Raw genomic sequence first — 22,022 nt, forward strand, 5'->3', positions numbered from 1 at the left:
ACCGATTACAAGGATCTACATATAACCCCCTCCCTGGTGGAAGGACAACAGGAAAGTGGGTGAAGGGAGACGTTGGACAGTGTAAGACATGACAAAATAATAATACTTTATAAATTATCAAGAGTTCATGAGGTGGGGGTCAGGGAGGGAGGGGAAAAATTAGGAGCTGATACCAAGGGCTCAAGTAGAAAGCAAATGTTTTGAGAATGATGATGGCAACAAATGTACAAATGTGCTTGACACAACGGATGGATGGATTGATTGTGATAAGAATTGTACGAGCCCCCAATAAAATGATTTTTAAAGCCCCCACCCCAAATGCTACTATCTTCTCATTCTGTTTTCCCTCAAACTTTTTGCAGTCCCTTCAATGGTCTACTATATGGATACGGTACAACACACATGATATGTAATATTGTAACTCTGTCTACATTTTAGGAGTCCTGGTGGCATGGTGGATTAGCATTGGGCTGCTAAGCTCAAGGTCAGCAGTTCAAACCCCCAGTTACTCCATGGGGAAAAGATGAGGCTCTCTCCACCCATAAGGATTTAGTTTCAAAAACCCAAGGGGCAATTCTACTACGCTACGTAGGGTCACTGTGAGTTGGCTTCACCTCAATGGCAGTGACTCTCCCTCTGAGTCTCCTGTTTTAACCAAGATCGGATCTACACTATCCTTATAGGTCTAAATAACATAACTCTAGACACATCATACATGTGTCTATACCAGCAATGGGCTCACACGTAGGGATGTCTGAGAGGTTGGCAAGGCCCGGCAGCATTTCAGACATGGATGCCTGAGACAGCTGTGAGCTGGAGCGGTCGAACCACACGGAACCACAACAGCAATGGTTCCCGTAGCGGTACTAGGAGGTTTTAGCAGAAGCCACGTGGCCAGTGAGGCTAAAGGAAGGGATTGCAGCTGAGGCGGCCCAGCTGCCTAGAGACACGGCATGGGGGGGTAGGATTCATAGTTCATGGGTGGACAAGGTATCTCAAAAGAACCCCACTTCTCAGCCAGGGCTGTGGTCATCATTTCCTTTAAAAGAATTAATGCTGTCCCAAGCCCAGCCCTGGTGGCACAGTGGTTATGCATTGGGCTGTGATCTACAAGTCCCACAGTTTGAAGCCACCAGCCACTTCTTGGGAGAACGATGGGGCTTTCTACTCCCATAAAGTTACAGTCTTGGAAACCCACAGGGGCAGTTTTACCCTGTCCTATAAGGTCGCTGTGTGTCAGCATTGACTCGATGACAGTGAGCATATATTATATATAATTCCTAAGCCCTGGTGGCATAGTGGTTACACATTGAGCTACTACCTCCAAGGTCAGCAGTTTGAAACCACCAGCCACTCCTCGGGAGAAAGATGGGGCTTTCTACTCCTGTATTGAGTCACAGTCTCAGAAATCCATATGGGCAGTTCTGTGTTTTCCTATAGGGTCACTGTGAGTCGGAATCTACACCACACCAGTGAGTTTGGTTTTTACTTTTTTCATCCCAATGAGTTGGAGATAAAAATATGTCCCAAGTGTCTAATTCTTCCAAGATGCTATTCTGTTCCACTTCCCCAACCCACCCCTGTCCCTGGTTCCTATGATTTGCTGAAATGTCCAACAGAAACCCTGGAAACGGAGAAAATGTCTCAGGTGGTGGTGGGTGCTGTTCAGCCCAGATCCGAAGGTCAGGCAGAGGGTAACCAAATGCAGGGTCCAGAGCCCGAAGCCCAAACTGGCCCAGAGTCACAGCAGGTGGTCTTGCTTCTACACCAAAGCTCAGTCAGGAAATCGAGGCCTGGCTTTCCAGGTGAGAGGAGGTGTGTCAGAGCCGTACAGTGGTACAGCCAAGGGAACACAGGGCGGTGTCTTAAGACCCCTCCTCTACTCAGGTAGGGCCAAAGATGCCCCCGAGGAAATGAAGGATGTGACTCATTCATAGCCTCTACCAAAAGCCCAAACCAAAGTCACTGCCATCGAGTTGCTGCTGACTCGTGGCGACCCTCTAGGACAGGTCAAAACTGCTCCTGTGAGTTTCCGAAACTGTAGCTCTTTGTTGTTCTTGTTGTTGTTAGGTAGGTACCATTGAGTCAGTTCCAACCCACAGCGACCCTATGCACAATAGAATGAAACTCGAAGGGACCTGGGCCATCCTCGCGATTGTCCCTGTGCCTGAGCCCATGGTTGCAGTCACTGTGTGAGCCCATCTCCTCCAGGGTCTTCCTCTCTTTCCCGCACCTCGGCTTTACCAAGCGTGACGTCCTTCTCTGGGAACGGGCCTCTCCTACGTGTCCAAAGAACGTGAGACGAAGTCTCGCCCTCCCTGCCTCGGAGGAGCACTCTGGCTGTGCGTCTTCCAAGCCAGAGAGGTTTGTCCTTTCAGCCGCCCGCGGTAACTTCTCGGGAGCAGAACGCTCCGTCTTCCTCCCATGGTTTGGCATTGCTGACTTTTCGGTTAGCAGCCCAATGCGTAGCCACTCCACCACGGGGCTCCCCATTAGTAGAGGGTGCCCTCCAAACGGGACTGCAGCCGCAGGGACATAAAGTGCGGATTTTCATATAGCACACAAGGGACCGTGGCTACAAGGGCCATAAGAATGGACTACAACTCAGAGGTGACAGAGGAGCCTAAGGCCCGCCAGTGAGACCTCTCCCTGTCGTCTCTTCCCAGCCTCCCCGGTGATTGAAAATGGCCAGGTGGAGTGTCCCCGGGGCTACAAGAGACTGAACCTCACTCACTGCCAAGGTAAGGGGAGCGGCAGTAGTGCTGGGCCTGGGGAGGGGCGGGATAGAGCCCTGACCGGCAGGTGCTCCAGCCTCAGCCCCATGGGGTGACCTGCACTGCCTGCGTGGTTTCCCCGGTGCCTCCTGGGGGGACTCGGGGAGCTCGTGGCTCCAGGGAAGAATGGTAAAAGGAGCTAGGGAGGGGCCTGGGAGCGGAGACCCTCCCCGTCTCCACTCTCCCCACCCAGGATGTGGGCCAGGTGCCTCTTGAGGACTGGGTATCACTGTCACCTTTGATTGCATCTGTTCGGTCACCGTGCTCCCCAAGAGGCACCGGAAGAGGTTGTCTCCATCCTACAGCAGAGGAAACGGAGGCACAGAGGGGTCATTTGATTGTGGTGGTGGTTTTCTCTGGAGAAAGGATTTGAAGGGTCCTGCCTGCCCTCTCTCCCCGCTGTCAGGCCTGGGTGGGGGGGCTGGGCTGTGGGGGAAGCTGGACCGCCCTCTCCCGCCTGCAGATATCAACGAATGCACGGTCCTGGGCCTCTGCAAGGACTCGGAGTGCGTCAACACGCAGGGCAGCTACGTGTGCACGTGCAGGCCCGGCCTCATGCTGGACCCGGCTCGGAGCCGCTGTGTGTGTGAGTGGCAGATGTTTCTTCCGCCTTTGCTCGTTGGGACGCTGAGCGTCTATTCCGTCCCCGTGGGTTCCCCCTGGAAATCCTTTCTGTGCCATTTGCTGCCTCATTTCCTTCGGGGGCTTTTGTGTCACCTCTGCCATCTGCCGGGCCGAACTGTCGCTGCCTCTCTGCCCCCAACTTAGTGGCCCGGTCGCTTGGCTGCAGCCCTGTGGCAACACAGAGCCTGTCGGTGCATCCCTCTCTCATAACCCTGTGGTCTCGCGTGGTTCAGAGTTTATGGGCACATACAGGGCCCGCATTGCCCCACGTGCTGTCTGTCTCTGGGCCTTCAGATGATGGCTGCGTGACGCAGGCACATGGCACAGCTCCCAGGGACCTCAGTGCTTTCCAGCGGGATCAGGCCTGGGCCGAAGCCTCTCCCTACTCCCTACCCCCACCCCTCTCCACCCCCACCCCTCATGCAGACCTGCAGCCGTGGCCCAGTCAGGTCCTTCCTGGGGCAGGGAGGCTGAGCCATGGCCTCTGAGAAGTACAGCCAGGCCTTCCCCACAGCTCAGCAGTGCCCCCTGTGGCCGGCTAAGCCCTGGCATCAGCTGCTGGGCCCCACCCCACAGCCCCTGTGAAGGGGGAGGGGAGATTGGACCCAGGGGGTCTCCCTCCAGTGGTGAGGTGGGAGGGGGTTCCAGAGTACTGGAGAACAGGACAAGGTGAGGGCTCCCCGGAAGCCAGCAGGGTGGTGAAGTCGCTGAGGGCACGTCACGTCATGCTGCCATCTGCCCACTTGGCTGAAGGCAAAAAGGCCAAACCTGTGCGTGAGCCCATTCTAATTCCTGTTGACGCCCTGTGCGTCCAGTAGATCTTCATCTTGAGGGAAACACTGCCAGGCCTTGCTTCCGCAGCAGGTTCAAACTGGGTGGGCATCTCAGTTACAGAGCCGAGAGCCCATCGTTTGTGCTGCCCAGGGACCCTCCCACCTCACTTGTTAGGTGCGTGTCAATTCGGCGTCGACCCTACGCAGCTGGGTCTTCGCCAACCTCAGAGCTGTTATGTGTTGAGTCACTGTGTCAGTCCGTCTCCCTGAGGGCATTGGATTTCCTGAGGATTCCTTTATCAGGCCAGCGTGTTTGGCATCTGATCCAGCTGCTAATGAATTAGTCCAGATCAAGACCCTGTTTCAGCTGATGCAGGGAAGCAGGGGGAGCCCGCGGATCATCTTGTTTTTCCTCTTCTCTTTATTCATTTCTGGACTTTGCCCTCCCTCTCTGTCGCCTGGCCACAGGCAAGATAGCACCTGCAGGGACCTCTCTGCACAGGTCCAGCCTCCTGATGTTCCCAACTAGGTCATCTCTGCCTTGGGGGATTCCCAAGGGAAGTGACTGCTAGAGGCAGAGAGCCACCTGGAGAGTCTGGCCTTGTGGACTGAATGCTAATCTACCTGCGCAGAGCACAGAGCTTTTGAAAAGGCACTGCTTATGTGTTGAGCTGTTACTGCAAGGTCAGCAGTTAGAAACCACCAACCACTCTACTCCCATAAAGAGTTATAAACTCAGAAACTCACACGGGCAGTTATACCCAGTCTTATACGGTCACAATAAGTCAGCATCAACTCAATGGCAGTGAGCTTTTTGAGTCATGTGCATTGAAGGAAGCCTGGTAGTATATAGTAGGTATGAGTTGGTTGCTAACAACAAGATCAGTGGATCAAACCTACCAGCCGATCCTTAGGAGAAAGATGAGGCTTTCTACTCCCGCAAAGATTTCAGCCTTGGAAACCCAGAGGGGCTGTTCTACCCTGTCCTGTAGACTCGAGCAATGAGTCAGCATCGACTCTATGCAGGGAGTTTGGCTTTGGTTTATCCACATGCTGTATATGCTTGAGTATAAGCTGACCCAACTATCAGTTGAGGCACCTAATTTTACCACAAAAAAAAAAACTGCATAAAAAATGTGCTGAAAAACTCGGCTTGAATCTCCATGGCAATGCTGTGAAGAAGTGATCAGTCTTTGGGGGTGTAAGAGACAGAGATTCAGCTCAAACTGTTTCCAGAAAAAAGTACAACCATAAAGACTAGGCATAGTTGAGGCCTCAGGCTTGGCTGGATCCAGACGCCCACAGTAGCTGTACCCCATTTCTTATTCTCTTTCATAATTCCAGGTCTCCATCCTACCATCTTTGTAACCTCACTTGAAAAAAAGCACCTGCTTTTTCCAGGAAAAGTTCCAAAGCTGATTATCACTGGGCCAACTTGGTCATGTGCCCATTCCTGGCCCACTCCCTGTGGCTGGGGTTGGGGCGGGGCGGGGAAGGGACTCCACCCCTGGAGCTTGGAAGTGGAGTTAGCCCTTTGTTCCAATCTCTTGGGCCAAGAGTGGGCGTGGGGTGGTTGCCAGACTGTGGAGGCAGAATCGTTGGCAAACACACCAAAACAGCAGCTGTCTACTGTCCCCAGGATTCTCCTCCTCCCCGGCCTTTTCCTCCTCCTCCTCTTTCTCCTCCTCCCCTTCCTTGGCTTTCTCCTCCTCCTCCTTTTACACACACAGAAGCAGAGGCCCTGGGTAGTCATGCAGTTCATGGTGGAGCAGGGATTTAAATTTGGTCTCTGAACCCCGAGGCCTGGCCATCATCCATTCCTCCGCTCTGATTGTTGTCTCTGCACCCTGCTCCTCGCTCTCACAGAACCCAGCTGCCCACTGTGGGCTCAGACTCTGCCAACCGGGTGGCCACCGCATGGTGCCTTGAGACCATCTACAAGGGAATGTTCTCTAGTCTTTAGTCTCTAGATCCCAGAAAGGGTGGCTTAGCTCAGATGCACCGTGTTCTGATTCACTGGTTGATTTGAGATTGGTTTGCTGATTGAGCCCTCTAGATCAGCATCTGATTCAACAATCCACTGAGCATCCCCAGGCACCGGGGTTGGTGGAAGGAACCCGGGCCACAGAGAAGGCCAAGGCAGGACATCTGTCTCAAAGCTCCTGCTCCCAGGGAGACTGTGGCCCTTGGTGCTCGGGCTTCCCCATTCATCCCCAGACTCACCTTGGCTTCTGCCAACAGCCTGTGAACCCAGCACCTGGAGACACACCACATCCTTATCCCCTGCTCTTGTAAGAAACCCTGTGGCATTGTGGTTACGTGGTGACCTGCTCATCAAGAGCAAGGTCAGCTCTTTGAAACCACTAATTGTCCCATGGGGTGGCGGGGAGATGAGGTTTTCCACTCCCATCTCGGAAGCCCACAGGGGCAGTTCCGCCCTATCCTGTAGGACTGCTCTGAGTTGGAATCCCTTCAATGACAGGAAGTTTGAGGTTTTTTTGGTTTTGTTTGGAATCCAAGGGCCACATCAGACACAAACAGGAGGAGGGGCCCAAGTGTCCAAAAAGCCTTGTTAGCGTGCTCAGAGTCCCGGACTTTCCTGGTGTGGCCTGAGTCCGGCCAGTCCCCACGTCTCCCTCCATAGCCCTCCCTGCATCGGCCACTCGACCAGCCCCATGTGCTGTGTCTTGCAGCGGACAAGGCCGTCTCCGTGCATCCGGGGCTGTGCTACCGGTGGCTAGGACAAGGGGCCTGCACCCTGCCTCTGGCCCAGCGCATCACCAAGCAGATATGCTGCTGCAGCCGCGTGGGCAAAGCCTGGGGCACCGAGTGCGAGAAATGCCCCCTGCCTGGCACAGGTGACCGTCCCCCCGACTCGGCCACCACGGTTGCCAGCCCCTGTCCCCCGCCTGGGTGGTGGTGGGCCTCTTCCTTCCTTCCATCCCTGCCCAGCTCCTCATCCCAACCCTGGCTTTGTCCTTGCTGCCTCTGCTGACTGACTTCCCCAAGCTTCTCTGCCCGCTGTCGACCCTGCAGAGGCCTTCAGGGAGATCTGCCCGGCTGGCCACGGCTACACATACGTGAGCTCAGACATCCGCCTGTCCATGAGGAAAGCTGAGGCGGGGGAACTGGCCAGGCCCTCCAAGGAGCAAGCACATACGAGCAATTGGACGCTGTCTGGGCCAACCGAAAGGCAGCCACTCCGGGAGGCCACGGGCATCTGGCTTGAGGCTGAGACCACCACTGACAAGGGTATCTGGCTGGGGCAGGATGCCCCCTCCCCTCCAAGGTTGTAGTACACCCCTGAGCCTGGAGTACTTCCTAGTACATCAGGGTGCTAGGAAAGGAGGCTGGGAGCAGCTGCAACCCAGCCGTGGGAACCCTCTCCCGTGGCCTGGCCTGCCAGGAGAGGCTCGACCCCCTCCTCTCCCATCTAGGCACAGAGGTGCCACGTCCAGGGGAACCGCTTCTGGAGGCAAAAGAGCCAACAATCACCTCCACCCCAGCTGACCAGCCCCTCTTTCCCCTGCCATGCCTCCTCTAGGTGGCTGCTTCCTGCTCACCCCCACTGCCCTTGCCCTCGACCCAGTAGGCAGAGGTCTAGAAAGAGCCTGTAGGTGCCCTGGGAAAGCATGAGAGGCCCTTCCAGGCTCCAGGGAGCACTGGCTTCCAGGCGGCCCCGAGCATATGAGGAACAGGTGACCTGTGAGCAGGAGGGTCAGCTTCTGCACCAAGAATCAGAAGCAGTCAGAGGAGGGCGGGACAGAGGCCTCGGCCTCATGGGAACCAGAGACAGGCCGGGCCAGAAGCTCCTTTCCTTCCTAGAACTGGTTTCCCTGACCCACAGCCCGGGGCAGGGGGCTGAGTGACCGTGTGTAGTATTGAGGAGACTTGGGAGGGGGCAGGAGGCAATGTAGGGAGGTGGGTGACAGATAGGACTGCTGGGACAGATTGGCACTGGGTGGGGTCCGGGGATTCTTGTCACTGAAAAACAGGTGAGAGGCCAAGGCCGTCCAGACCTGGGGCTCTGGGAGTCTTTGGTGACTAGCCCCGCCCAAGGGTGTGCAGGAAGGTAAGAGAATCCAGTCAGGGGAAAGGCCAGGAGGGGGCAGGTTCCGAGCAGCCAGGGCCATGGGTGGGATAGGGGGGTTCAGCCAGTCTGCCCTCTGTAACTCATGCCCCAATCTTTCCCTCCCCAGGTGGCTCTCCAGCTGGCCAGGTGAGTGAGTGAGCCCTCCAGGAAGCTGGGCCTGGTGGCCCTGAGGTCCCAGTGCAGTGCACCCCTAGGGAGGAAAGGGAGCACTCTTGAATGTGACTCCAAGCGAGAGGTCATGAGGCGGGAGGGGTGCTCCACTGACCTCCATTGTCCCCCAAAAGAACATGGCTCCCTCGCCTGTGTGGGGGGCGGGGCTGGCAGACTCCCCTCTCCTGAGGGGTCTGGAGCCGGTTCTAGATATACTCTGGCTCTGGCAAGTTCTGAGCCCATCCTGCTAAAGCCTCCAGGTCTCCTGGGGGGGGGGCTCATGGGGAACTAGAGGCCCAGTGTGAACCACCTTAACCCATTTTCCTGGGGGAAGGGTCCTGCCCAGGATTCCCCTGAAGAACTGGTTGTCCTCTTAGAAGAACATTCCAGAAGAGTACCTTCTCTTGCTAGGAGAGTTCAACTCTCCCACCTGAATGCCCCACTGCCCCACCTCCTGAATACTCGAGTGATGTCCTTTCAGGACAGCCCTCCCATCCTCCCTCCTCACAGACCCCAGCCAACCCTTTCTTCCCTTCCATCTGCTCTGCCTCTGTCCCCAGGCAATGGTGAGGGACACCAGGTGCTGCGCTAGGGCCCAGTCTCACCCCCACCGACTCTGTGACCCCCGACTCTGCCCCAGCTAGTCTAGCCTGGATCTGTAGTGTGGGGACAGCAGCATCAGTACCACACTCTCCGATCCCCTAAGTGTCCTAGCAACAGCTCAGCCTCAAACCCTGACCCTGCAGGGGGTGGGGGGCGCATTACAATCACTGCAGAAGGTTAAGAGGCCATGGGGAAGTGTGTCTAGTAGTCAGAGTGAGTAAATGAAAGAGGGAACGCATGAAAGAGCGAATGAGGGAGTCGGACAGAAAGCCTAGAGGGGAGGGTGAGCCTGGTGGGTGTCAGCATGTCACACAGGCGACAGGGAGTCAAGGCCAACCTGCTCTCCCCTCTGTGCAGGTCACCACCAGTGCCGCCCACACATCTCCCTGGGTCACAGGTGAGTCCCTCTTCCTGGAGAAAGAGAAGGGATGGGGTGGAGGACGGAGGGAGCATCAGTCCGCTGGCAAAGTGGTCGCCGCTGCTGCATCCCAGGGCTCAGATCAGATGAGCTTGTGTGTGAGCTAATGTGACGTGTTGTACGTGAGTCTCTGGAGCTCAGCGAGAGCCCCTGGGGCGCTGTGCATGACTTCTTAGTGGCCGAACCTGTTGGACTGTCCTGCTGCTGCTCAGCATAGACTCCAGCCTGCCGAGGAGGCAACGACTGGGGGCAGGGGACGCTAGGTGCCCAGAGTACTCCCCAGCAGCCTGCTGTCCCTCCCTGGAGCTCCGGGGCTCTGCAGAGGGGCTTGAGGGCTACCAGGGCCAGGTCAGAAGGCTGAGCTTCAGTCTCCTCCACTTAGCCAAAGGGCCACTCTAGCCTGCCCTCTGCCCGCACCCCCCCTGGCCCCCAGGGTATATAAGATAGCATGCCTGTGGCCCAGCTCAGACTGTGAAGGGCCTCGTAAACAGAAGGGACAGGAACCTGGCATGGGCGCCAGGCGACTGGGTCTGAGTCCTGCCTCTAGCCAGCTGGCTGCCCTTGGACGAGGGGCCATTTCTGTGAGCCCCAGTCTCCCTCCTGTGAAGTGGGATCAGAGACCCACTAGAGGTGAGATCAAGTGCCAGATGGGTGCCCTGCCCTGGACCCCACCCTCGATTCTTGGATGTCTGAACAGCAAGGGAGAGGGAGGGGGAAGGCCACTCTGGACAGAACACTCCCCTCAAGGTCCCCCTCTCCTGTCGGCAGATGTCCTGGGAGGACCCACGCCACGCCCCATCCCTGGCCAGGTGATTCAGGAGACCTGGGAAGAAGAGCAAGTGACCTCCCCCACTGACCTCCTCGTGACGCTGGGACCCCCAGGTACGGGCAGCTGCCCTGTGGGGGCTCTTGGTGTCTTCTCCCCGCCCTTCCCACCGCACACAGGGCCCGCCAGTGTGGAGCTGACCGCAGAGCAGGGGCGGGAATGGAACTCTCTAGAGTTTGTGGGAGCTCCAGCCTCCCCTAACAAAGAGCTCCAGGTGCCCTCAGTGAAAACAGGTGTCTCATCTGGAGCCTGGTCCAGCCCGGTGTGGAAAGAAAGGACTCTGTGGGGAGGGTCTTATTTCAGGAACTGGAGTGGGGGGCGGGGGGGCAGAGTTCTCAAGGAAGGATCTCACGGACCTGGTCTCTGAGCTGCCAGTACAGGCAGCTTACCCTGAGCCAGCTGAGTTTCTGGAGTGGAGATGTCTTTTCAGCCACCAGGAAGGGCCAGTGTTGAAGGTTATTCAGGGTTGTTAACCCGGGGACTCTGTGTTCCCCTTCCTGGGACTTCAACAATGGGGTGGGGTGGGGGGCGGTCCCTGGCACGCCTACCTTGCTCTGGAATGTGTCCTCCTTAAAGGCTCATTGTTTGGGGACTTGGCATTGTCACTGCTGCCCCCTCACACATGCCCAGGGTGGTTCTGGCTTTCCCAGGCCTGATCCAGAGTCCCCTGACCTCTCCCTGGACCTCTCTCCTCAGGGCTCAGGGCCCTGCTCCAGGGAGCATCTGATTCCCTTCTCTGCTCAGGAAGCAAGCTGTGCTTGGCTCAGGGGCTCAGCTGGGCATACTGAGTCTCAAACAAGGGAAATGGGCCAGCGGGTGGGTGGCAGAGGGCAGAATTCAGGCTTAGCAGCTGCTCTAGCAGTCTTTTTTGCCCGGTCCCCACCCTTCTTTCTGCAACTGTTCACCTCACCCCTCGGAGGAGATGTTTAGAGCCTCTGGGAGGGGTCCCCCTGAACCCCTAGGTTAACACTAGCTGTGAACCAGGCCAAAGGACAGGGTAGCCTTATTGGCGGACCAGCATGCATATCAGTTCAGTCCCATTTAGCAAATACATCAGCCAACTGCTGGGCCACTTCCCAAGCCATGTCCTGGGTCTCCAGGGTTAGCTGAGTGCTGTCGGGCAGGGGAATCCCTGACTGTGTGGGCTGCAGGCTAAGACTTTAGTGTACAAGAGACTGACAGCATCATTCCCTCATCCATCCATCCTCCATCCATCCATCCATCCATCCATCCATCCCTCTATCCATCTCTCCATCCATCTATCCTTCCATCCATCCGTCCATCCATTCATCCATCCATCCTTCCGTCCATCCATTCATCCATCCAATCATCTTTCCAATCATCCATCCATCCTTCCATCCATTCCGCACGATTGTTCACTCTCAGCGCCAGGAACCTTTCTGCTTCCAGGAGTACCATTCAGGAGCTAGAACACCCGCACTCTCCGCGTGCTCCGCGCGGAACCCTGTTGGTTCTCTCTCTAAAACGTGTCTCAACTCAGTGTGTACTTGCCTGTTTCATTACCAACGCCCAAGACTGGCCTCCTCACAGTTGTTTATGTGGGTCTCTCAGGGACCCTGTGCCTCCTGTCCCAGTCCATCTGCTATCTTGCTGCCGGAGAGCATTCTGGTCCACCCTACCTCCTCCTTGCTCACAGGTGTGGTTTCAATGACCTTCTTCTTTGACCCCCAGCTACCTCTCTTTTCCTCTGGTGACCCCACCCTACTCCATCTGACTAAGGGTCCAGGAGGAAACAGGCAGGGGTGTCGGGTTAACCCTGGGCACCGTGAGTAAACAGTGGCCGGATTCAGGGTGAGGTCTGGCTGATGCCCTTGGTGGGGAGGCATGAGTTACCAGACGCTGCTGGAGCAAGGTCAGAGGAATGTGCTATTTGAGGGAGGTTCGGTGGGGTCTTGGAGGAAGCCGTGCTAAGCATGGATGGAGGAGGACATGGCAAAGGTGAGGACCCAACAAAGGGCAGACTGAGATTTCTGGAATTCCTCGGAGACCTCCATGCCTCCACACTTGCCTCCCTCTCCCCACCATCTTTGCTTCTCCATCGCCCACCGTATCCTCAACTCTCCTGCAGGCATTGATAGGTGTGCTGCCGGAGCTGCCAACATCTGTGGGCCTGGAACCTGCGTGAACCTCCCAGATGGATACACCTGTGTCTGTAGCCCCGGCTACCGGCTACACCCCAGCCAGGCCTACTGCACCGGTACAGACCCTGATGTCCTGGCCCTCTTTGTAGCTGGGGGACATGGGAACAGGACAGGGGACTGAGTTGAATGCCCAAGTTGCAGGAGCGCTGATCCACTAGTGATGCCTGTGTGGGTGGGTCAGTGCAGGAGGGTTGGGGCTCTATGGACCAAGCTGACCATCACCCTCAGGAAAAGACTGGTGTCTGTGGCCCCACCTGCTGAGGCCCAGGAACAGTGGGAAACCACACCATCCCCAAACTCAGCGCACCCCTCAGAGTGGACCCACGTGGGTCCTCAGGATCAATGTCTCCCCAGGGCTGTCCTGGGAAGAGGATTTCAGGTGTGCCCCTCCCCTCACCCCAGTATTTTTATACAGTTGTTTCCCACAAGTTTCGGCTCCTTTGGCCTGGAGCGATTGAGCCCAATTAGTAAGCACTCCAAGTGAGACGGAGAGGAAGACTAATATTATGTCAGGAGGCTAGCCATGGGGCATCCTTCCAGCCACTGTGGGCGCTGTTATCCTCTGTCTCCATGTGATATTGACACAGATCTCCTCTGACAATACCAATTACAGAGTACATATTATCTACAAGCGACTGCTCCTTATCAACGGGACAGAAGGACCGAGAAAGCTGGAGGTGCCTCTTGGCCTCTCCGTGGCCTTCAAAGAGCCATAAACATGCCAAATTCTGGTTGAACCCTGATGATGTAGTGCTTAAGTATTGGGCTGAGATCTGCAAGGTCAGCTTTAGAAATTGCCAGCCGCTTTGCAGAAGAAAGACAGGGCTTTTTACTCCCGGAACCAGTGACAGTCCCAGAACCTCTCAGGGGCAGTTCTGCCCTGCCCTGGAGGGTCACCAGGAGTTGGTATCGACTCCACAGCAGTGAGTGTTGAACCCTTGAGAAGGTCAACTCATGTGATGACAAATAAACAGCATGGACTCAAGAACTGCCCGCCATTCAAGTCAATGTCGACTCACAGTGACCCAATAAGACTGGGTAGAACCGCCCCTCTGGGTCTCTGAGACTGTAACTCTTTATGGGAGTAGAAAGCCTCATCTTTCTCCCATAGAGGGGCTAGTGGTTTCGAGCTGCTGACCTTGGGGTCTGCAGCCCAACACACAACCCACTGTGCCACCAGGGCTCCTGGTTTCATCAACTCGAAATAGCTGTGGTCTTGCTCTCCACTCAGACAAGGATGCGCTGGTTTAAATGAGCACCTGCTATGGCCATGAGGGGTGGTGGTCAGGGAGTCAGGTGGAGGCGGCTTGATGCGGAGTGGAGCTTGTGGGCCGCCTGTGAGGTGTCCAGCCACAGAGGCTCCTCTCTCTCAGGCCCCTCATCTCCCCTGCCCAGCCCCTCATGGGAGAAGAGTGCTGGTAGCTAAGAGGCACACTGTGCCTCCCTGACCTCCTCTCTCCTTCCCTCTGACTCAGATGACAATGAGTGCCTGAGGGATCCCTGTGCAGGAAGAGGCCGCTGTGTCAACCGTGTGGGCTCCTATTCCTGCTTCTGCTACCCTGGCTACCTGCTGGCCACCTCGGGGTCCGGGCAGGAGTGCCGGGGTAAGCTGCCTGCCCTCCCCCCTCCCCAGGTATCCACTGCTCCTTACCTGGTGGGGGCCCTGCTCCGCCCGGCTTGGGGCTGATAAGGACACACTTGGTGTAGATTGGGGCAGAAGAAGAGGCGGGTGTTTTCCACCGCAGCCACTGTGCTGCATTGTGAGACAGTAAGGAGGATGGACACGGAGCCCCGCTGAAAGCAGGGTTCACAAAGGCCCCCTGAGCTGTGACTGCAGAGCAGGTGTCTGGACCCTGCAGGGGATGAGGCTGGAGATGGAGATGAAAAGCCAGGGCCACACACTCTGGCTGATGAGGGGCTGCTTTCATTTTGGGAAAAGAGGGTGGCCCAGGAGGACCCCGAGCAGGGGTGCCAGCAGATGGGGGCAGGTGGGCGGGCAGGACTCCCAGCAGATGGAGGAGTCGGACCTGCCTTTGCAAGCGGATCTCCTGCTCCCAGATGAGGCCTGGTCTGATCTCTGTATTTTCTAAATTCTGCGAAGCTCATTACTTTGCCTAAGACGAGCCCCTTTGGGGTTTCCTCATCTGTATGATGTCAGGAGAGCCAGTCCCTGGAGAAGGACATCTTGCAGGGCAAAGTAGGGGGCAGAGAGAACGATGGAGGCCCTTGACAAGATGGGCAGACAGAGCTTTTGAAGCGTTAGTTAAGACTCTCGTCCCAGCCTGAGGTCACCGAGGTTCCCCTCTGTGCTCTCTGACAGAGGTCCCCGTTTCCCTTTCCGAGTCAAGCTTAAACCCTGAGGAAGGTGGGGCTGAGAGCCTGTGTCCTCTTCCCCCGCAAATGAGCCCATTCCCCAGCCTCACCCATCAGGCCATTCCGTGGCCCCATGGACTTGTGAGCCCTGCCTCCTAGATGCCGTGAAGATTAGCGTTTACTCAGAGCAAGGACCACTCATTTCAGAGTTGGCAGGGCAGTGACTGAAAATGCAGGTTCCGGACCAGGAGTTGTGGGTGTGTGCCTAAGAATGTCCACTTTCACGCTCTCTGCCAGCTGCCCAGCCTCACGCTGAAGCCTCGTTCAGATGGAAACACCGTCAATAAACAAAGGGGCTGTTCTCGGTGTATTCCGTCAACAGCAAGGTTTACCCCCAAAATAAACCAGGCACATCCCGAGCCCTGGCATCAGGGTGAGGGGACAGCTGGGAGGGTCCGGGGGGTTGTCCGGAGAGTAGCCTCCTTGGCCAGAATGTTCTGAGATTCAACAGCACCTACACTTGGTCTGCCTCAGACCTCACCTAGGGGCCCCTCCAACCAGTGGCTGCCGCAGCAAGGATGCCCTCCCTGCCTGAACCCCGATCGGCATAGCCTCCAGGCACGGGCCCCACTCTGGACTCTTCTGTGTGTTCGCAGACATAGACGAGTGTGAGCAGCCTGGCGTGTGCACTGGGGGGCGGTGCACCAACACGGAGGGCTCATACCAGTGTGAGTGTGGCCAGGGCTACATCATGGTCAGGAGGGGACACTGCCAAGGTAAGGGAACAGGAATCAGGAGCGCAGCCTGCCACCCACCCCATCTCCCGGCCCCACCCTTTCTAGCTGGTCTCTACCTGGACCCCTTGAGGCTGAGCCCACTCCTGTGGGCAGTGACACATCTGGGGTCCCTGAGTCCTTCTGTGTCTCTCGTCTGCCCCCTGCACTAGGCCAGGGTTGAGGACCTTTATCTCCAAAGCATTCTTTCTGTCTCTGCGACATCTTCCACTTGGCCCAAGTTGGCCCTGGGACACATGTGCCCATTGCTTGGAAACGCTGCTCTCCTCTTGAGGCAGGGGATGAGGCGCTGTCTGTCTGCAAGTCACTTGGATTTTCAGCCTTCTTCCTGCAGCCCTGTTGGACGGTGGGCTCCTTGGGGGTCGGGTCGTCTCCACAGATGACTCCTACATGGACGAACGACAAGCACCCTACAAACCTACGTCGAGTGGAAGAAGGAGAGTGAGTCAGTGAAGAGCGATGGGACCCAGATCCTGCCCCCGCTTCCTCAGGCCCAGCCAAAAGGTGGCCACCACGTGCCACCTGGCCTCCTCACACACTGGTGGAGACTGCTCTTCTCAGCCCAGCTCTGAAAACCCACTGGCAGTTTCTGCCCCGCCCCCAACCGACAGGAAGGGGTGTCGGTGCCTGCAGGAGGCCTAGGTCATGGTCTCCCAAGATGGGCTGAGGCAGGAGTCAATGAGAGTCAACCAGGGCTTGCTCTGGAAAGAATTCCTATTCTGGGTCTGAGCTTAGAAATCCCAGCATCTCGGGTCAGAACTTGCCTGGTTCCGAAGGCCCTGGAGGTCCCGGCGGGGTGAGCTTGTGAAGCTAGACCATCCTTCCTGCCACTCCCACCGTGGGTTCAAAGACGGGAGTCTAGAAGGTCTTAGTAAAGAAGTGGGGTGGAGCTTTCCCTGCAGACAGCCGGGCTTTTTCTGAGCTCCCTCCCATGTCAGTGTCGCCTAACCTCTCTCAGTGGGGCGCTTCCTGGTGTTCCCCCTTTAAACCCGAGACCCAGATATGGCCGCAGCCTGGACAGTCTGGCATTTTGAGCTGAAGGAGAGGAAGGCTGTGTGCCAGGCACTTGATGAATGGCCTGATCTAAGCGTCACAACAACCTCAGGCATGTGACCGTGGACTTTGTGGCAAAGGAAAGTAAAGCGGGCAGAGAGGAGCCAAGAACTTAGCAGAAACATGACAGACGTCTGACTTAGGAAATACTGGCTCTCCAAGTAAGTCTGAGGGCAGGGCACAGGTTCTGGCGTAGACAGGCTTGGGTCTGCCTCTTACCGCCACAGCAGACAACGGAGGTCATCGTTGGGTGGAGTGTCTGGTGGCACAGCGGTTAAGTTCTTGACTGGGAACCGCAGGAGAAAGGTGGGGCGTCTGCTCTCCTAGTCATTCAGCTGTGAAACCTGACGGGCCGGGCGGGTCCTCTCTGCCCTCCAGGGCCCCCGTGAGTGGAAATGGACTTGACGGCAGTGAATGCCCGTCTCAGAGCCTCTGGTGAAAACCAAGTACATGAGTATGGACCAAGTGCTTGGCATGGCCTCTGCTTGGCATGGCCTGTGGCATCTACAGACGCTGAGTACAGAGACGGGCTTTACCATTTTATTAAATAAGTAATTCATGAATAAACAAAAATAAAACAAATCCACTGCCATCAAGTCCATGCCGACTCCTAGCCACCCTATAAAACAGGTAGACCTGCCCCAGTGAGTGTCCAAGAATGTAACCAGAGTAGAAAGCCCCGTCTTTCTCTCTCGGAGCTGCTGGTGGTTTAGAACAGGTGACCTTGAGGGCCACCGCCCACCTGTCCTGGCTCCTCATTCTTGCTCACACCTAGACTCCACCCGCACCCCCAGGCCCACCCAGTCTGCAGAACTGTCTCCTGCGCTTCCAGAGGAAGCTCTGCGCCCGAGCCTCAGCAGGGAGGTCAGGCGGAGTTCCAGGCCAGGGCGGCCGCGCGGAGTCTGTTGAAAGAATGATGTAGTGAGTTCTCTTCCCCAGTTTTCCATCCGTCACCGCAGGCCCGGCCCAGTGTCCCGGGAGCCCAGTCCATTTCCTGTCTCTCTTTCTTCTTTTGCCAGCGAAGAAACCACATTCTCCACTTCAAACTCAAGGCCTGTGGTCAAGGGCCCTGAGTGGTCTGGAGAGGGGCCCACGTAACTGTCTCCATGGCCTGTCCATCCTGCCAGGGCTCTGGGTTCTCGGGGACAGGGATTGGATTCCCCTGCCAACTTCCTGGGTCTTGGCTGTCCTCCCTCGCTATCCAAGATTGCCTGAGCTCCCCTGTCCACCCCCCCCAAACCCCCCGCCCCCATTCTCTGATAAGAAACAGACGTGGTGCCTTGATATTTCCTGAAGCCCTGGTCAGCTGTGGGCTCGGCATAACAGCTCAGGAGGCAGACTCGACTGCCCCTCCTCCCGGTGTCTCCTTCCATGGTCCCTCGGGTCCTCTTCAGCAGCCTCACCCCAAGAGGGGGGCGGGTGACATGTAAGACACATGGTTCAGTTCTTTGGTCACCACATACTGAGTGGCAGACATGTGCCAATCACGTGCTGGGGAGCCAGCAACAAAGAAGAGCGATTGCTCCTGTCCCCAACACCCTGTTAGGACATTCCAGGACTGTAGATAAACTTTAAACCCTAGGCTAAGCAGAAAATCTGCAGCCAGTGACGGGCCTTAGTCCCAGCACCAAGATTGGCTGAACAGCCTCTGAAAATCTGGTCACAGGACCCACTTCATCCCAATTCTTCCTCTGGCCCATGATGATTCATCTGCTGGGCCTGGCCCAGGTGAGATCAGTGGCTACTTCTCTTCCCTTCCCTCCCTCTCCCAGGTGCTGCTAGGTCTTCCGGAGCGATAGGCCCTGGCTGCCAGCCGTGGTGGACTGGGATAGGCAGTGTTGTGTGGCATGAACACACTGTCCCTATTCTCCAGGAGTTAGAATAGCAGCAGGTTGGTCACCCTGGTGTTACCTGCCCACCCTGGGCCAGCGGGGGGCCCTGCCCCAGGTATCCTCACTCTGGAACCAGGCTTCAGGAAACCAGTGTCTCAAAGGTGGCCAGTTCCCCCCGAAGGAAGAAAAAACCCTCAGGGATGGTAATGTCACACAATTAAACACACGTCATGTCTACTCACCTCGCATCGGCCAGCACTGGTCCTGTGGTCACACCCAATCACAGGGCCGGGAAGCACAGCCTGACATGGCCCAGGAGGTCGGAGCAATAGAACTAGTTAGTGATCAGCCATAGGGACACGTGTTTCCTGCCTGATATAGGACACTTGGAACGCCACTCCCAGAAGCGATGCTGGGGCAAGATGGAAGTCTGGTTTCTGCCTGTCGTCACCTGATCCCTGGGAAAGCGGACTAAACACTTCATTTTTCCTCGACCTAGTCTGAGGCGGATCCTAGCCTCAAACTCCGGTCTCTTCACCTCTGAAGCCTCACACCCATGAAGCAGGGGGTGCTGGCCATTCCCGATGATTTTGTCCAACCTCCATCACTGCCTGAGTCAAGGCCACTAGGACACAGGTGCCAAAGTGGGTGGTCCTGCATGTTTTGCTCCTTCCAGCCCTGCCTCATGCGCTCCATCTCTCTTTACAGAAACTGTAGTTTCGCCCGGTATCTCCACAACCCAGCCTGGGGCTCTTGGCTGCCCTCTCCAAAGATGAGCCTCATCTCGGGGTCCCCGAGGTTGACCCACATCTGCCCTAGAGAGTTCTGAGTCTCTCCTTGCCAACTCTCTGGATGGCCACCTGCCTGGTGGGACGTCATGCAGCTCTGTACCTCTTGTCACCCTGGTTGCTTGGCCAGGGCCCCCCTCCCCACCACCACCACCAAAGTGAAGCTTTAGGCTTGTGGGCCCGAGTCCCCTGGGGCAGAGCTTTGCTGCGTCTGAACTTCTGTAGCTCAAACAACCAGCAGGAGATTCATGTTCATGGCTTAGCTCAGGGTCTTTGTTCTAGTCTGCAAAGATAGTCGCTAGGTTTTAACCCTTTCTAGAAATCCTGTGTTCTGACCCTTGATCCGACTTCTTACATTCCAGCAGTGTGTCCTTCGGTTCTGTGCCTGGGTGCTAAGTAGATCTTCTGAAGCTGAAGAGGTTTCTGTCCAGAAGAAAGAGATTAACTGTCTGGAAAGAAGAAATCATGCTTCTTCTGAAGCGTAGTCATGAGAGGTCATGACTGACAGAGCAGTAACAGCCCCAGGGTTGGCGCCTGTAACCTACCCTCCCTAACCTCGCCTAGGGGCCCTGGGTACCATGGATGCTTGCCCGGGTAGACTCCAGTATACCAGGAATCATCGGGAAGAACCCTGCCTGCAGCTCCTGGGAGCACACCCTCCCACCTCTTTCTCTTCGCCCCTCGCTCCTCGGGGCCCCCCTTCCCCTGCCTGCCTGATGGTGCCTGCCTGATGGTGCTTTCTGGCTGAGGTCTCACCAGAATGGGCACCAGGCACTTTACTAACGTGGAAGAAAGGTATGGCACCGCTCCAAGGGGGGCAGCTTGCCACCCTCAACCCCAAAGCCCATTCTAGCCTCAAGGCTAGGCTTGGTTGGCCACATCTGAGAGTGAGTACTCTTCCCCCAGCCTGGTTTCTGCCGCAGGGAAGCCCACTCCGCCTGTGCCGAGCCCTCTGGAAACACCCCAGTGGTTGCTGGGCCAAGCCCACCCAACCCCAGGAATAGCCATCACATGTGAAGACCGGGACTTCTCCAAGGGAGACATGAAGGCCTGCCCCAAACAGTCCCAGCTTACAAAGTAGGGCGCTCTAATCCTCCCACGGCTGCTTGTAACCACCACTAGTGAGCCCACCCAGGGAGTCTCCCTGACCAATGTTTAAATCCTTCCATCTCTCCCTTTTGTCCGGGACAGTGGGTGGGAAGTGGCGGTAATGAGCAGAGCTTGGGAACACAAGTCAACGCTCACGCTTTCCTGTTTTCATTTGCATGGGAACTGACCTCTCTGCGCAACCCAGGGCAGGGTCAAGGATTTGCTTCCCCGCAGGCCGGTTCCTAGGGACGACCTAGGGAGGGGTGGTTATTTTGCAGATATCAACGAATGCCGTCATCCTGGCACCTGCCCTGATGGGAGATGCGTCAATACCCCGGGCTCCTACACTTGTCTGGCTTGTGAGGAAGGCTACCGGGGCCAGAGTGGGAGCTGTGTAGGTGAGGACCGAGTGACCGCTGGCCAAGGCACTGAGAGGGCTATTTGGCCTTGGGGCGTCTGGGTGGACACGGACATGGGGAGGCAAAGAGGTGGGCAGAGAGAAGCAGTATAGAGGATCTTGTCCTCCGAGAGCCAACTAGTCACCTAGGTGACGCTGGGCATGAGACGGTTGGGTGCTGATGTTCCCTTTGCTCTTCCCTCCGACTCAGCGGGTGTGGGGGTTCCTTCTGCCCTTTGGCCTTCGCCAGCCAGAAGCTGTGGCCGGATGCCGTTGGGTGGGACGAGGATGAGTCTGACCATGACGATGTGAGCCAGGCCCATCTGCAGTTCCCAGGGAGGGGGTGGGGGTGTCTTCTGTTCTCTGCATCTAAAAAGGAGTGCCTGCCTTTGTGCCCGGAGTTGCCTCTAGAGGGAACCGTGCTTTTTGGGCCAGCCTTTCCTCTCAGCCCCCCAAGGAAGAGGGCCCAAGCTCCAGAATGCCAGCGGGTGGGGGCGGGGGTGGGTCCTGAGTTTTGAATAGATGCTTTGAGACGCTGAAGAGGGCAGACGTTTCCCAGGGCCTTGAGACTGCCGCTCGGCAGGCCATCCAGGCCTGACTCGGCCCCTTCATGTTGCCCAGCCACCGCAGACGATGGTGGGACTGGGAGCTGGGCTCCCAGTGGGTGGGCACGCAGGAGGCCAGAGAGGTTCAGACCCACTGTGAAGCGGGACCCCGGAGCTGTAACAACTTTCCCGAGGCACCGCACGTGGACCAGAGCCCCAGGGGCTGGGCTGTGTGGCCTCTGTTTCGAGGACGCATGCAGGGTGCTCTGTGTCCCTGGTGTGGAAGTGAGCTTGGGCGTGGGCGGAAGTAGTGGCTTGTGGCCTCCCCAGGGTGACCTGTGGCCCCTCTGAAGGCTGGTCTGCCGGCCTCATGCTTAAGATGCTCTGCGCCTGTGGATGGGGCACCCGCCGGGTGCCATCGAGAGGCCAGCCGCCACCTTGGAGTTCTTGCCCACAGATGTGAATGAGTGCCTGACCCCCGGGGCCTGTGCCCACGGAGCTTGCATCAACCTGAACGGCTCCTTCCGGTGCTCCTGTGACCCAGGTTATGAGAGCACCGCGGATGAGAAGGGCTGCCAAGGTACAAAGACCCGACACGCCGTCCTCCTCCAGATCCCATCCAGTCCAGCCTGGGGCTTCTCCTCTGCACAGCCCCTGCCCCCATCCACTTCTGGTCCCCCATCCCTAACCATGCTAGTCCCACCCCTCGCCCTGCCTGCCCATCCATCTCTGGGGCTTGGGGCACCACGGTTCCACACACAACCCCACCCAGCACCCAATGGCCCGTT

At 56.9% G+C, this 22,022-nt stretch overlaps 1 protein-coding gene across 5 annotated transcripts in view; it reads left to right on the forward strand.

Moving 5' to 3' along the window:
• Positions 1-22,022, forward strand: part of LTBP2 (latent transforming growth factor beta binding protein 2) — a 126,379-nt gene that overhangs the window by 90,229 nt on the left and 14,128 nt on the right. For 2 of the 5 annotated variants that reach the window (XM_075532428.1, XM_075532429.1), the window contains exons 9-20: positions 2,667-2,741; positions 3,238-3,360; positions 6,865-7,029; positions 7,208-7,423; positions 8,371-8,390; positions 9,375-9,414; positions 10,204-10,317; positions 12,351-12,479; positions 13,899-14,027; positions 15,393-15,512; positions 20,571-20,690; positions 21,692-21,814. In XM_075532428.1, coding sequence (XP_075388543.1) covers positions 2,667-2,741; positions 3,238-3,360; positions 6,865-7,029; positions 7,208-7,423; positions 8,371-8,390; positions 9,375-9,414; positions 10,204-10,317; positions 12,351-12,479; positions 13,899-14,027; positions 15,393-15,512; positions 20,571-20,690; positions 21,692-21,814 — 1,374 coding nt within the window. The remainder of the gene's footprint in view (positions 1-2,666; positions 2,742-3,237; positions 3,361-6,864; positions 7,030-7,207; positions 7,424-8,370; positions 8,391-9,374; positions 9,415-10,203; positions 10,318-12,350; positions 12,480-13,898; positions 14,028-15,392; positions 15,513-20,570; positions 20,691-21,691; positions 21,815-22,022) is intronic. The other 3 variants (XM_075532426.1, XM_075532425.1, XM_075532427.1) reach the window with 3 other exon arrangements.

Source organism: Tenrec ecaudatus, chromosome 14 (genome assembly GCF_050624435.1).
Source record: "Tenrec ecaudatus isolate mTenEca1 chromosome 14, mTenEca1.hap1, whole genome shotgun sequence".
NCBI classification, from domain to species: Eukaryota; Metazoa; Chordata; class Mammalia; order Afrosoricida; family Tenrecidae; genus Tenrec; species Tenrec ecaudatus.